The sequence below is a fragment of the Manis javanica genome, chromosome 11 (genome assembly GCF_040802235.1).
Source record: "Manis javanica isolate MJ-LG chromosome 11, MJ_LKY, whole genome shotgun sequence".
Lineage (NCBI taxonomy): Eukaryota > Metazoa > Chordata > Mammalia > Pholidota > Manidae > Manis > Manis javanica.
In genome coordinates this window covers 32,142,166-32,157,836 of record NC_133166.1, presented here as the reverse complement: position 1 = coordinate 32,157,836, position 15,671 = coordinate 32,142,166, and the positions used below count along the sequence as shown (strand labels likewise).

Sequence of the window (15,671 nt, the reverse complement as noted above, 5' to 3'; positions counted from 1 at the left end):
CAGTCAGTTGTCTGGTCAATGTCCCCAGGGAACAGTGGTGAAGGAATAAGACTGGGACCATGAGACAAGGCAGAAAAGAAAGTTAATGCTGGGGGCATGACAGATAAGGTACCGCTGTGAGCCTAGGCCCAGTCCAGCTGGGAACCATCTGGAGACTGTGTACAACCTGCCTCAGCTCTGTCCCCTGGAGGGGTAAGGAAGCTGGGATATGTTCATTTATAGAGGCACCACCAAGTGGGTGATGTAAACCAGTCTCAAGTTCTGGAAGCCAGGAGTCCAAGATGAAGGTGCCATCGGGGCTGTAATGGCAAACCTGTTCCACACCTCCCCCCTGTCCTCTACGGTTCACCAGCTGTCTTCAGTGCAGGTTGGTGTGGAGATGCGTCACTCCAATCTGTACCTATGTTGTCACAGAACATTCTCCTTGTGTGTCTGTCTTTATATGACCCTCTCCCTGGAAGGACACCAGCCATAGTGGATTAGGGCTCACCTCCAACTCCTCTGACCTTATCTTAGCTAACTACTTCTGCAACGACCCTATTTCTAAATAAGGCCTCATCCTGAGATACTGGGGATTAGGACTTAGACATGTGAATTTGGTGGGGTGGGTGGGCACAATTCAGTCCATAACATGGGTATTCATCCCCCAACTCCTGTCCCTCAATTGGCTGTCAGTGGACAGTAACTCCCCAGCACTCTGGCTTACCCCCACATAGGCTGAGCACACTACCGTGGTGAGGGAAAGCCCTCGGGCAGAGAGGAAGGCACCAGCAGTGTGTGTGGGAAGCTGAGTGTCAGGGAACACCGGCAGGGCACCCTCGGTCAGGAGCAGTAAACTGCGGACAGGGCCTTCTGAGCGTGGGCTACGAGCTACTGCGCAGATGGCGCTCCGGTGAAGCTGGCAGCCTGCTGCGCCTGTTAGACGCCTTCTACAGGGGCAGCTCCTACTCAGCTCCAGCCAGTTCTCACCAAGCAGGAACGCTTTGCCAGCCAAAGAAACACATCGCTAAACAGATGCAGCCCTGGGGTTGCCAGTTTGAAAGCTTTGCCAGAATACATGCTCAGATTTCCACGGTGGGGCCTCCATTATTAAGAGCTATGCAAGGTTTCACAAAGTCACTATGGACATTTTGAAATGGATAGCTCTTTCTTATGGAGGGCTGTTCTGGGCGTTCCAGAGTGTTTAGCAGCACCCGTGCCTGGTAGCACCCTCCCAAGGTGTAACAACCAAAGCTGTCTCAAGACATTGTCAAATTAGGCTGGGAGTGTGGCAAAATCACCCCCAGTTAAGAACCACTGGGCTACAGGAAAGGAACAGAACTAGGCTACAGGAAAGGAATAGGGCTAGCTTTGAGCTTCAGCCCCTCTGTCTTCCCCCCAAATGAACCAGGCACTCTCCCTTTCTTCTCTCGCCCTGTCACCCCCTTTCCCTCTCCCTCTCTCCCAAAGGAGTACATCCGTGCCTTGTGAACATCCAGTAGAATGAAAGCTAGTAAGGACTGTGTTCACACCTCTTGCCACAGCAACTAGGTCAGTTCCTAGCACATAGTGAGTGCTCAGTATTTGTGGAATGAATGAATGGGTGGCCCCTCCCTTCACTCCTACCTCCCCCAGACCTACAGCAGACAGGGAAAAGGATCATCTGAGCACTGAGGGACGGATGAGGAGCTGGACCAGGGGCTCCGCAGCAAGCCTGGGCAGGCCGTTTCCAGGGATGCTGGCGCAGCTGCCTCTGGAACAGGGAAGCCGCATAGGTTGTCAGTTTCCTGATCCTTTGTTTTCCTTTATGCAGGAGATAAAGAGTATCTCGTTAAGCATTAAATCAGATTAATACCTATTGGTACCAGACGTCTCCTGCTCATCCTGCATTTTGTTTCTTTCGGGGTGGAGCTGACTGCTTTTTATGGGCGTGTCCAGGGGCATTTATAGGGAGGGAAGGAAGGGCTCTGTTTGCCTGTCACTTCCCAAGAGGCAAATGGTGTTTCACCAGCACAGCTTCCAGGAGTACTGATTCACAGAGGCCGTTTAGATGCTGGCTGAGTGGGGATTTATGAACTGTAGGAGTGGGCTGGAGGAGCAGCACTAGCAGGGGGACACCTCGCTGCATGCGGGGTGCAAATTGTATTTCTCTGTCAATGCTGGCCATCGACAGCTCTACCATTGATTCTAAATCTGGCAAAGTCACATAGAGAAGGCTCCCTACCTCCTCCTTCCCTAAGACATTAAAACAAACATGAAATACAGGCTTCCATTTCTTTCCACAGTATACTCTGTCTTGCTCTACCAACACTCTTGATTAAAAATTATTTATAGATATTTCAAAAAATATTAAAGGCAGATGTGTAGGGAAAAAAAAGGCAAAAGGCAATGTAGCTTTTAGACTAGAACTTGAAAATCAAAACTTTAGCAAAGGTAGAAAAGCAAAAACACTGACAGAACCCTGTGATTAGTCATTATATTTGTCTCTGAGCCTCCTGGCAGCCTTAGCAAAAAGGTAAATATGATAGGTTATGTGTTTGGGTTTAGGTATAAAGAAAACACAGGTTCTTCATATGATTTTTGAGCTAAGTTCTAAAGTGTATTTATAGATATTTATGAGATACAGGCAGTAGCTTAGACAACAGTTTGCTAGCAAATGAAAAATTACTTTTGAGATAGTTCTTTCTCTTTGGCAAGTGGCAAAGGTTGAAGGAAAACATGAAAACCTAATTAGGCAAAGACACTTTGCAAAGATCAAGCTAGTGTTATCCAGGGTCTTTCAGGTTTTTAAAAAATTTTTATGGCAGTCATTTGGGTAGGGGTAAGGGGAATCCTCTCTTTTAATCAGTAGCCAATGTTTGCAATGTAGCTGGCTGAGAATGAAATTTTTCCCTAGCTGGTCCATCAGAAACCTTTATTCTGATTCACTGTCAACAGAGCTCAGAAGTATGAAGGGACAGGCAGCTCCTCCAAGAATCAAAGCCTTTTCATCTCTTGCTGCCACCTTCTAAGCTGGTTCTTCTGTGTCTGGCTTCATTTCCTGTGCATCAGAAGTGCACAGTCTTATTTTAACCTTATACCAGAGCAAGAGATCCTGTTCTGTTAGCCTTCATGTATAACAAACCACCCCAGAAGTTAGTTGCTTTAAAGCAGCAACCATTCATCAGCTCACAGTTCTGCATTAAGGGCTGAGACCACAATTCTGCAATAAGGGCAGCTGGTCTCTGCTCTCTGAGGTGACAGCTGGGCTCCCCACTGGGTTTGCAATCATCTGCTGGCTGGAGGATCCAAAATGGCCTCACTCACATGTCTGGGGTCTCAGTGGGCCTCCCTGGGCCTCTCATCCTCAAGGAGGCCAGCTCAGGCTTCCTTCCTTATGGTAGCAAGGAATGAAAGCAGAGCTGCAAGACTGCTGAAGGCCTCAGGCTGGAACTTGCAGAGGGTCCTCACTGCTGCTCCTGTTGTCACATAGTCAGCCCAAATGCAGTGTGGGCAGCTGCACAAGGATGTGAATTCAAAGAAGATTCCTGGGGATCATGTGGTGGCAATCATCCACAGCCCTGTCCCATCACTAACCTCAGGAACAGTGGTCTCCATAGGAAGCGATTCTCACCTGAGGGGTGGGGAGGAGAGGAATATCCTTTTGGGAGCAGGGAGATGGAGGTCATTTGGTGCCAGCCCAGTTCACATACCAAATTCTGTTCACTCAGCACTCAACTACCATCAAAAGCCCAAATATCAGACTTTATGAGCCCTACTTATAATTTTCAAAAGGAATATATTAAAGATGGACCTTCCAAGTGATGAAAGAGTAAATGTTTTAAGAGGCCTCTTGGAAACCATGCTCGGAGTCCTTGTAAGTGTGGGGCACGTTGAGTTGTGCCACTCTATGGCTAACTTCTTGACATTTGTGACACAGTGGCATCCCCAGACCTCCCAGACAGCTGGGCGATTGGAGAGCACGATGTCATTGTCATCAGCTATAGTGACATATACAGCATGCTAATGGCAGCCCAAAAGTCAGCTGAATTTTCTCTAGGCTGGAATGAGAATGCCTGACAGGACCCACCGACCCTAGCTCTGGACAAGGGTCACACTGTTTTAAAGGGTAACTTGAATGACAACAAAGCGCATGTGCTCATCACTTATGTAGAAGCTGGAAAGTTGCAAGGGCTAGATCACAAAGACCCTGGATAACAGAATCAGTGGTAAAAACATTTTGATTTCAGGAAAGCAGCATCAATCTTTAAACATAAGATCCTGTTTTGGCTCAGAGAGTGTATATGCACATGCACACACACACACACGTGTGTCCATGGAGAAGAGGGGTGAAGGAGGCCTGACTTAGCAGCACCATGCAAAAAAGAACCTGTAGCTATTTCCAGTAAGCTCAATTTGAGTTAAAAGTAGGCAAAGTAAATGTGACCTTTAACTATGTGAATAGAGGCATAAATGCTAGAATAAGGGAGGTGATTTGTTCCCTCTACTCTCTTTAGCCCAATTTGTACCAGAAGCATTAGGCCAATTTCTGGGTGAGTAACTTAAAAGAATCAGAGGAAAAAATAATATACTTAGAGGTTCAACATGACAAAAGAGCTTAACCTCACGAGATATGAGGAAATAGAAGGAGGAACTGAAGACACTTGACCTGGAGAAATCCTCAGCAAGGGCTGAAGGGTGCTTTTCAACTCTAAATGGTCATCATGTGGAAGAGGGATTTGATCTGCCCTCTATGGCCCCAAAATAAGTATTGGATCAGTAAGTGGAAGGTTGAGAGGCTCTAGCATTTAGAGAGCAAAAGAAAAAAGAACACCTAATAGTTGGAGTGGCCTAATAAGAAATGGACTGCACAGAGCTCCCAGTCAGTGCAGGGGCTAGACGATCACTCATCAGGATAGACAGAGGGGATGCACGCTTTAGATGGGCGATTGGTTCAAAGCAAACTTTAAAATCCTGTCCAACTAACTCTGGGGTCTTTGGAATCCACAGGGACTTGCCCAGAGTCACAGAGCAAGTTAGTAGCTCTCCAGGATCAGATGCCCAGTTTCCTCACCTCCTTGATGATAAGTTAAGCTGGGATGCAAAAAGCAGCCTAGGGACCATGTTCTACCCATCCATCCAGACCTATCTGTTAGACCAGCATCATGTGTGAAAAGTCAATGTCTGCAGAAGAGCATGCCATTTCTGGCCGTGGCCACCATGCTCTGTTGTCTTCCCTGGGCATGAGGCCCCTGCACATGTTTGTATTTCCTGCTTGGCCCCCATGGCTTGGCTTCTGCAGATGTCTAACTAGGAGCAGGGCAGAGCGTGAGGAGGTGGCCCTGGATCAAAGAATGTTTTGTCAGCCAGACATAGGTTTCTAGGGATGGTCAGCCCTCACTTCTTTTACAACTCCCACGGTAATAGAAAACATGTGGAAGGATGGAGGGAAGGAGAGAAAGGAGCTTTTTTTCTTTTTTTGAGCATCAATGTATTATGACCTTTCCACACATTAATCCCATTTAACCTTTAAAACCCATATTAGTTTCCTAGGACTACCATAACAAAGTGCCATGGACTGAATGGCCTAGAACAATAAAAACTTATTGTCTCACAGTTCTGGAGTTCAAAATCAGGTGTCAGCTGGGCCATGCTCCCTCTGAAGGTGGTAGGGTGATCTGCTCCAGGCCTCTCCCCTACCTCCTGGTATTGTCACATGTCCCTTGGCTTGTAGATGGCCATTTTCTATTTATGTCTCCTCACGTGTCTGCCTTCTGTGCATCTGTCTCTGTGTCCAAATTTCCTCCTTTTATAGGAACACTAGTCATGTTGGTTTAGTGCCTAGTGACCTTCACTTGGTTAAATCTGCAAAGACTCTATTTCTGAATAAGGCATATCTGAGGTACTGGACCTTAGACATTAGTATATCTTTTGGGGGATACAGGTCAACCCATAACAGCCCACCCTTTGGCTCCCCCAAATCCATGTCCTTCCCACATGCAAAATACATCCACCCATTGAACATCTTCGTGGACATCAACACCTAGTTTGGTAACAGGCCCAGGAACGTGATGCTAATACACGGAAACCAGACTTAAAGTGCAGTGGTGCTGACTCCAAGTGCTGTCCTCGTTCTATCACACTGTGCCACTGCCGTGGGCATGCCTGCCACATGCCTCATGCCCTTTTCTCACACTTAGTGGACTGCGTGGCTTTCTCATGCTTAGTGGAACTGGTCGAGCCCAGATTGGGTGCCAAGGGACATGGAGCTCCTACCGCCCTCTGAGAAGAGCAAGGCTCAGCCCTGTGGGTCTGACCCAGGGCCTGGGTGTGAGAAGATGGGAGGACAGGTGATAGAAGGGGCAGGTCCTGGAGAACAGAGGCAAAGCGTGGAAATCAAGCCCTGGGGAAGTGCTGTGCCTGCAGGTGGGAGAATGTGGCCCACTCAGGTCATTTATCTGGAGGACGGGCCCTCACAGGCTGTTGCCTGAGCTGCTATGGAAAACACAGTGAACGTGGCTGCTATGCCCGGCCTAGCTGAGGGCTGAGGGCCTACAGCTGAAGCCCTGTCTGTTGCCACAGGCCCTGTGTCCAGTAAGGAAGAAACAGGGGAGTTAGAGGCTTAGCTGGGCAATAGACCAAGGCTGAGAACTCACACAGCACGACTCCCGACCATCCACTTCCTGGGAAGATGGGGATCCAGGCAGGAGTGGGTCCAGGTGGAGCTTCCCTTAGGGATCAGGGGAGGACTGGTGGGAGGCACTGGGGAAGGAGGCTGAGCTAATGGGAAGAGCATGGCTTTTGAAGTCATTAGATCCAGCTTGAAAGCAAACTGTGCCACTCACAAGCTATGTGGCTTTGGAAAAATTGATAAACTCTCTGAGCCCCATTTTCCCATGGGCTTGTCATGAAGACTAAACAGTATGTGTGAGGCATGCAATCCTGCACAACTTGCTGAGCTCAATAAATAACTGTTTTTGCCACCATTTTCCCCTTCAAAGCTGAGCTGCACGAGCCATCCTGGGGAGACCTAAGGAAGACCTGGGGAGGAGAATTGACCCCCTAGTCTCCCTCTGAGGCTTACTTCACCCTCAAAGGGTAAATGTCTTGATCACAATGGCCCCCGTTTTGCTAACCATGCATTTTCTCCCTCACAGAGGAACTGAAGGAGAAGCTGACAGAGTATGTGGACAAGGTGAATGGCCAGAAGCCAGGCTTCATCAAAGTCGTGCGCCACAGCAAGCAGGAAGGCCTCATCCGCTCCAGGGTCAGCGGCTGGAGGGCAGCCACCGCCCCCGTAGTGGCTCTCTTTGATGCCCATGTGGAGTTCAATGTGGGCTGGTAAGTGCCCACCAGGAGAGGAGGATGACTCCCAGTATGACCCGGGGGGTCTGGCTCAGCTGGATGCAAAGCATGCTGGGATCCCAGTCATGGTGGGGAAAGGAGAGAATTCTGGGAGCAGGTGAGATCTGGGTGTGTGAGTGATCTGGGCAACAGGGCTGGCCCTCAGGTTGGGTAGAGTCAGGGTCAACACATCAGCGCACAGTGTCTAAAGGGTGACATCAGGTGTGACTCCAGCAAGCATGGTCCTCTAGGAGACATAATCTAGGAGAGGAGTAAATGCTAAAGGCAAAGCTGAGCAGGCCAACCAAGTTAAGGGCAGGGGAACGGGACCAGACCTGAGCCAGCAGCAGTTATGCAGACAGAGCCAAGACCAAGTGGGCAGAGGGAGCAATGGTGGCTTGATGTTTTTGAGGGGTCCTGGGCTTCTGCAGATTTCAGGCCAGAGGTAGCACAGAATCTCAGATTCTTTGTGCTGGTGAACTAGGTCTTAGAAAACCTTTCTTTCTCTGGTCAGGGATGCTGGGTGGAGCAGAGAACAGACACAAGGCCTCAGTGGCTACCGCCAAGCAGGGATGGGGACATGTCTCCAGGCCGGAGGGCATGCTATAGCCTGCTCTGCATGGCTTTGCAGAGAGCCTGGGCATAGGGGGCCCAGGTTCTGGGGGTTGCTGAGTGTCCTGTCCTCCTACTCATCCTGGGCCCCAGGTGCCTCCTCTGCCTCCCTGGTGTGGGGTGAGGAGGGCCTTTTAGCAGCAGGGAGCAGCAAGGCAAGCACACAGCAGGACTGGATTTGGGCATACTTTTTTATAACAGGCACAATTTAAGGCTGCAACACAGCTATTTTTTATAGTTGAAGTCCTTGCTTGCCATTTGTAACTATTTAAAAAGCATTTTCACTGGATTTATGGCCAGGAGAGGAGAGGGACACTTACTTCTTCAAGCTGATTTGAATAAACAATTATGCAGCAAATACATTATTAACAAAAAACTCATCATTCCTGCCTGCAAACACTACTCACCCCTGTGGGCCTCCTGGCTCCCCGGAAGCCTGACCCCTGGCTCTCCTTGGGCCATGGGGACTGCACAGGGTGGGGATGGCATGTCTGGAAGGGTCAAAGCAGCCTGAATGCCTGGTGGAAGTAAGTTCGGTCACACTCCTCATCTCTGCCATCCTCATCTCCTTTGCCTCCTTGTTGATCACCTGAACAAAGCCCAAGTTGAAAGCCTGCCATGGAAGCTCAGATCTGTTCCTTTCTTGGTTCTTAAGTCTTGATATTTTTTTTCCAGTGGAAAGAGGGAAAGCAAGCAGACACAAGGGTCTAAGGCACCGAGAATCTCTCAGCTCAGCCCAGGATATGCTGAAGGAGGGGTCAGGCCTCTTGACAACCCACAAGTGCGGGGGATGGAGGTTGAACAGGTGCTTCTCCTGGGAGGCAGAGCAGCGCTCCCTGGGGGAAGGTGGCCCAGTGGTTTTCCCTGTTACTGCAGGGGAGGGAACTTTAGGAGTTGCCCATCTGGTATGTATCTGTGTTGGAAGCAGTTATCCCTCTCTCCCTCCCTCCTGCTCAGGGCTGAACCCGTACTCACACGCATAAAGGAGAACCGGAAACGGATCATCTCGCCATCTTTTGACAACATCAAATATGACAACTTTGAGATAGAAGAGTACCCACTGGCTGCCCAGGGCTTTGACTGGGAGCTGTGGTGCCGCTACCTAAACCCCCCCAAGGCCTGGTGGAAACTGGAGAACTCCACGGCCCCGATCAGGTAATGCATCCTTACCCACGGGTCTGCCTTTTCTTCCAGTCAGGGACTCCCCTCTCAGCCCAACCCTTCTTCCCCAAACTGTAGCCCCACCATGGGATGGGGGGCAGGAGGTGGTGAAGAGGAATTGAAAATGATCTTCCATCACTACTTACAGGCTCTGATGACCCCTTCTGCGGCCATGGCACCCAGAATGCATTCAGGGACTCAAAGTCACTCATTTCAACACATTACTGTGGGACACCTGCTGGGTGCCATTACTTGTGCTGGGTGCTGGGAATCCAGAGGGAATAAGAGTTGGTTCCTGCCTCCGCAAAGCCTGGAATCTAGTGAAGACAGAGAAAATAATTGGAATAACGAGTTATTCCACCATACTGATGGAAAGTGGGCAGAATCCTTTTCAGACTGTAGCATTTGCACTTGTTTTTAAGAGCACATAAGAAATTGCAAAGTTGGAGCAGGGCACCCATAGTCCAAGGAGCAGAGTGAGTTCAAGGACACAGAGGAGATTCAAATGGACTGGAAGGAGGACTGTGAGGGTCCCCCAGGCAGTGAGGCTGGAGGGGCAGAGAGGTAAGGCCTGACCCCCCAGCACCTTGTATGCCTTATTGATGTTTAAGCTGACGCTATTTGATTCAGACAAAAGTGGCTCCACTTTTGTGGAAGTATGTCTCTGAGAGAAGTTCCCTAGTCAATCTGAGCACCTGATTCTGTTAGGTGTGTTTCAAGGATCCCATACTCTGACAGTCTTTGCTGCTACCTTCATAGACACTGAATGACACTCCTGTGCAGCCTCTGTTTTATGTGTCAGGAATCCTGAAATAGCCATTCCCACCAGCCCTTATTTCTATCTGGTTAATCACAGATCAGGTGCCTTTATGCTCTCTGCAAAGTCCTGCCCATTAAACACACAGATGGCACCAGAAGGTAGCCTAGGGGACAGTTCCTGAAATGAAAGAAGAGATTAGAAACTGATGTTGCTTTGTATTTACATAAAGGAGAAAGATTATAAAAAATTTAATTGAAAGTAGGTGATTATTATCTAAGATCACATTTTTTTTCTTGCTAGAAGAAAAATCTGTTTTCCTATTTAAAACAGAATGGAAGAGAACTCCACCTAGCTTTCCTTTGGTTATCTGTGTTACCTATCTGTTAGGCTTCTGCCACAATTTTGTGTTGTTAAATATTTGTTTAGAGGTCACTGTGTGCTAGGGCCTTTTACACACATGTTCTCATTTGCTCCTCATCATAACTTGGTGACAGTTCTTGTGTCCTCCCTGTTTTATAAGATGAGGAAGGTAAGAATGACAGAGGCAAATGGCTGCCAGAGGCTCTGGGCAGTGGATCCAAGGCCAGGTCAGTGAGGTCCCACTCCTGGTTGCCACCCCTACTCACCCACTGTTGAGCTGAGAACCAGTGCAGCTGAATTCTGCCCCCACGTCTGTTGGTTGCTATTAGAGGGAAGTAGGCCATCAAGCAATGAGCATTCTTATAAAAGACTGTACTGTTATTAGCTGCTTCTGTTCTGCTCTTCTCTCAGTGTGTCAGCCTCATTTTAGTAAACCTGTGTTCTAGGTTCTTGACAGAGATATTATCTCAGCCTCAAATTTCCATCACCTAATTTTTATCAAATATTTTTGGAAGAACACTCCTGGCTTTATCCCTAGATGAAGACAGCCCCACAGAAAATTGTGGGTTTTACAAATCTATCTTCTATTTCTTTGGAGCTGTGCTTTAGTGCTTTGTCCATACATGATTTAAGATCTAAAAAGAGCTCAGAGGCCCCGCGGTGGCGGGAAGGGCGGCCCCCGCGCGGCCCCGCTGGCCTCCCGTCGGGGGGCGCCGCCCTCCGCCTCCGTCTCCGCCCCCAGGACGTGCGGCCGCCGGCTCCGAGCGCGGCTCCCCTGCCTGCGGCGCGATGGGCTGCGGGAACTCCACCGCCGCCAGCGCGGGAGCCGGCCGAGGCCCTGCAGGAGCAGCCAAAGATGTAGCAGAAGAATCGATAACGGAAGATGACAAGAGGAGAAACTATGGTGGGGTGTATGTTGGTCTACCATCTGAAGCTGCCAATATGGTATACAATCAAACAAAGACTGTACGAAAAAATTAGAAGAAAATGTCATGACTTAATAATCAAGAGCTTGCTGGTTAGAGTTTGGAAGGAATTCCACTCCATGGGACACTGTAATGTGCACAGACATGTTCAAGGAAATGCTAAAGGTCCCCTGCTCTGCCTCCCCATCTCCCCCTCCCTCCCGCAAAATTCCTAAGTCTGTAGTTAAAACCATGGGTACGTTGTGATACTAGAAACGAATTGATTAAACAGTACAGCCGCATATGGAACTTTCTGTGGTCGAACTGCAAAAGACAGGCTAACCAGCTGTTGCTGCCCAGCTGGCCTGCTGTGTTCCAGCCACATTTCACCCTGGCCATTCAGCATGGTTCATGAAGATCATGTTTTTTCACTGACACTTTTTTGATAGTTTTTATATAACAAAATCCTTATTCTATTTATACCTTAAGAGATAGTAAGGCACTGTAAATGAATTACGTACAGTAATATATTTGTTAATTTTCACTTTTTCTACTTCATATTAATTTTTGGCTGTAAGATTATTAAATTGATTCCTATTGTTACCTCTTTCCCTTTTTACTGTTTGGTTTTCAGCTTTATTTAAATATCAGAGAACTTCCTGGCCAATGTATTACATTGTAATATTTAAAAACAAACTGCTGAAATTTGCATGCCATATGCACATTTTGATTAATTTCCTATTTTCTTTAGGCAAAGACTATTTCACTACAAATAGTTCATAGCCATTGAGTCTCCCATTCTACCTTGGTGTGATCACAGGATCTCATGTTAATTCTATAGTATTTTCAAGGACTTGTGACCAACAGTGGGATATTTGGAAGGTTCTTACTTTGATAATGACCATGTGTATCTACTTACTACTGCAATGTAAATCCCTCAATTTACCAATGTATTTCAATAATTAAAACATTAAAAAAAAAGAGCTCAGAGATATCTCCTATTTCATTCTAAAGGGATGCCTTTGAGATGGTTGTTCGCTACATACTAAAGTGTCCACCTGAAGAAGACTGACACGAGAAATTTCCTTCAAACTGCCTGCTAGTCAAAGAAAGCCTCATTACCCCTGAGGAATTTATATGAGATTTCCACATAGGAACTGTAAATCTTACTTCTAAGACTATGTATGTTCATTTTTCACCTTGGACACCAGGAAGCTCAAAGTCAATTTTGTAAGTCTACTTTAAGAACCATGAAGGAGGACCTAAACCTCCACATACATTCTAACTGGCCCCCAATTTGTTGTGAACATTTGGTCTTTTCAGATATTTATGTATTTTGGACCTTAATGTATTTCACATTTTCTTATAAGCTATTTCTTATCTTTTGGGGAATGAGATGAGGTAAAAATCAATAACACTTTCAGCTGATTAGATCTACTTAATATCCCAGCTGGATAATAAGTAATAGACTGCCCAGCGTGGCCTGTGCCAACAATCCCAGAGTAACTGCTTTGGATTCTGTTCTTCCCTTGACTGGGTCTCGCCGGGTGGGAAAGGCCCTTGCTGTATGTCCTGGAGCACTCTGCCATGCTCTTTTTCACCACATTTAGACAGGGTATCTCTGGGCTTCTTCAGTGTGCAAGTGCAGATCTTTAACTGATCTTTTGAGTATCATCTATCTCAAAGAGTTTTTCAAGTGCTTTATAATTTTTAACTTAATCCTTCTGAGGTTATAGTTGATTCTGTTTCATAAATAACAGAATCAGGTGCTCAGATCGACTAGGGAGCTTCTCTCAGAGACACAGAGCCGAGAACAGATTTTTCCCATAGTATGTACCTCCAAGGCTGGGGTCAAGCATCCCCCACCAGAGCCGGAGCTCAGCGTGCTTTTGGAGCAGTGCGTTGAGGTAGACGGATACCCTTGATGCCTGTGGTCTATGGAAGGTGAGACCATCCAGGATAAAATACTGTGATTCAAAAGGAAGCAGGGCAGGGACCCCAGGGCTCCAGTCACTGCCTGAGCAGCCTCCTGCATCCACATTCTCTAGAGAAATGGCCTGCAAAATAACTGATGCTGCTCCTTGATGAGGTGCCAGTTTCAAAGCTGGGTCCATTTGCATGTGACTGACAGTTTTCTCATCACTGAGGATTCTTCACTTCTCCTTCACTTTCTCTTCCTCTCTAAATCCAGAGAAGTAGTGCTCAGCCTGCCTATCTAGATGGAATGTCTGTATCTTAGCTGCTCTGACCCCTGAACTCTGAACAGTTGACCCAGTCTCTCTTTCTACCTGTGCATCCATGCCAACTTTCCCACCCTTCCCCAACTTGGATTCTGCATGCCAATCTTGGTGCATTTGCAAAGATTTGCTGGGACTTGGGATAGCATGATAAATGATTTGGATTTATCTGTAGGTTGTCAGTGAGGAATTTAAGCAGACAGCAGTATGAGCAGATCTGCATTTTTAACAAGAATACTCAGGCAGCTGTGTGGTGACTTATTGGAGGAGATTGGGTGGAAATTGAGGAATCCAGCTGGGAAGCTTGTTGCTCTATCCAGGTGAGAAATGGTGAGACCTGGAGCAGAGTATCAGGAGGGAAGGGATACTGATCCCTTCCTATGAGATGCTATGGTAGGGCTAGAAATGTTAACAGTGTGCAGTAGAACAATTTAAAGTCATTTGTGTAAGGCGGAAAGGCAGCCCACATGTGCCCATACTGACTCACCTAATGTGAATCACTTACAAAGTCCTGCTGGTGTCTGCACATAGCCTGTAAGCCCATGCTCACACTCTCGCTAAGGGAAGGCCTTTCAGCTCCTGTACATACTAGTTGTTGATGTGAAACCAGGTCTTAGGTCACCAGCTAAGACCTCTGCTAAGTTCCAGATCCACACCATGTACTAAGCCCTACCTGTTGGATATCTCCCCCTAGAGTCCCACAGGCACCTTACGATCAGTTTTCCCAGTAAGGAATGCTTTTCCCTTCTGAAACCAGCTGGTCCTCCGTACCCTGCATTGATGAGTAGCCCCACCCCATCATCAGTTAGGCCAGCTGACATCCAGATTGCTCCCTCTTTCCTACATTCATAGTTCACCTGTGTCTAAGTTCTGCTGGTTTTCTACCTTTAAACAATCCCTTCCCTCCTGATACTCTGCTCCAGGTCTCACCATTTCTCACCTGGATAGAGCAACAAGCTTCCCAGCTGGATTCCTCAATTTCCACCCAATCTCCTCCAATAAGTCACCACACAGCTGCCTGAGTATTCTTGTTAAAAATGCAGATCTGCTCATACTGCTGTCTGCTTAAATTCCTCACTGACAACCTACAGATAAATCCAAATCATTTATCATGCTATCCCAAGTCCCAGCAAATCTTTGCAAATGCACCAAGATTGGCATGCAGAATCCAAGTTGGGGAAGGGTGGGAAAGTTGGCATGGATGCACAGGTAGAAAGAGAGACTGGGTCAACTGTTCAGAGTTCAGGGGTCAGAGCAGCTAAGATACAGACATTCCATCTAGATAGGCAGGCTGAGCACTACTTCTCTGGGTTAAGACATATGCAACCACCACCAGGAATGACAGCTGGTCCCAGTACAGGAGCTGTGGTCCCAGTACAGGAGCTGTCTGCACTGCCCTGATGAAACAGCCTCCTTGGAGTAGCTGGGGAAGGTAGACCTGGGAGGGTCCCTTGGGGAAAGAGGCACATGCCAGTTCTGGCAGCAAAGGAAGGGAGAGGTCCAGATCCTCCTGGTAGAAGAAGGCACCCCTGCTCCTACTCCTCTGGCAAAGCCCCCATGAGACAGCCCCTCTATTAACTGCTGGCCCATCTCCCCACACCCCTGCAGGAGCCCTGCCCTCATCGGCTGCTTCATTGTGGACCGGCAGTACTTCCAGGAGATCGGCTTACTGGACGAAGGCATGGAGGTCTACGGAGGCGAGAATGTCGAGCTTGGGATCAGGGTGAGCAGGGTTTCTCACCCGTAGGGCTTGGCTCAGCTCCCCAAAGGATGAATGAGTCTAAGGGGTGGAGAAATGGGCTCAAGGTTGAGGGTTATGATTCTGAATGTCCTGGCCCTAGTCAGGGTCCATTTGTGTGAGATCAGGGCTGATGAGGATGGGATAGACATGCAGGATGGGGCCTATAGGATTTGCAGGAAGAAAAGGACTCCAGAAATTGCTGGCAGAGGGTGAGGACATGGGAGAGTTGAGCTCCCAACTCAAGGGAACAACCTCTTTGCTAAACCAAACATATGCTTCTCAGAGGTGAGCAGAGGTGTGCTCCAGGAGGAGACTCTAGGCTTCAAAGGGGGCCAGACAGGAGTGCCCTCAGGGTCGTGTCCCCTCAAAGTCACCTCCCCTTGGGTTTCTCACTCTAATACTCTCTCTCTTCTCCACAGTGGCCCACAGAACTTATATAGAAACTTTGTCAATAAAGGGCTACAGGGAAACAAACACATGGGGCATAACAGGGCTGTTCCTCCTCACTGGCAAAACACAGCCAGGTTCCCTCCATGCTGGTTTCTGCCATGTGCTGGGCAGACCTCGGGCCCCTTTATGCCTCACACCATTCT

General features: G+C 48.0%; 2 protein-coding genes across 5 annotated transcripts in view; both read left to right on the top strand.

The window, feature by feature from the left end:
* The window catches only part of GALNT18 (polypeptide N-acetylgalactosaminyltransferase 18), a 332,956-nt gene that overhangs the window by 234,475 nt on the left and 82,810 nt on the right, over positions 1-15,671 (top strand). For all 4 annotated transcript variants that reach the window (XM_073216198.1, XM_073216195.1, XM_073216196.1 and 1 more), the window contains 3 exons: positions 7,116-7,299; positions 8,872-9,069; positions 14,946-15,060. In XM_073216198.1, the coding sequence (XP_073072299.1) occupies positions 7,116-7,299; positions 8,872-9,069; positions 14,946-15,060 (497 nt within the window). The remainder of the gene's footprint in view (positions 1-7,115; positions 7,300-8,871; positions 9,070-14,945; positions 15,061-15,671) is intronic.
* Positions 9,227-13,658, top strand: LOC108384342 (overexpressed in colon carcinoma 1 protein homolog). The gene has a single exon (XM_017641238.3). The coding sequence runs from the start codon at positions 10,985-10,987 to the stop codon at positions 11,174-11,176; it is 192 nt and encodes a 63-aa protein (XP_017496727.1). The 5' UTR covers positions 9,227-10,984; the 3' UTR covers positions 11,177-13,658.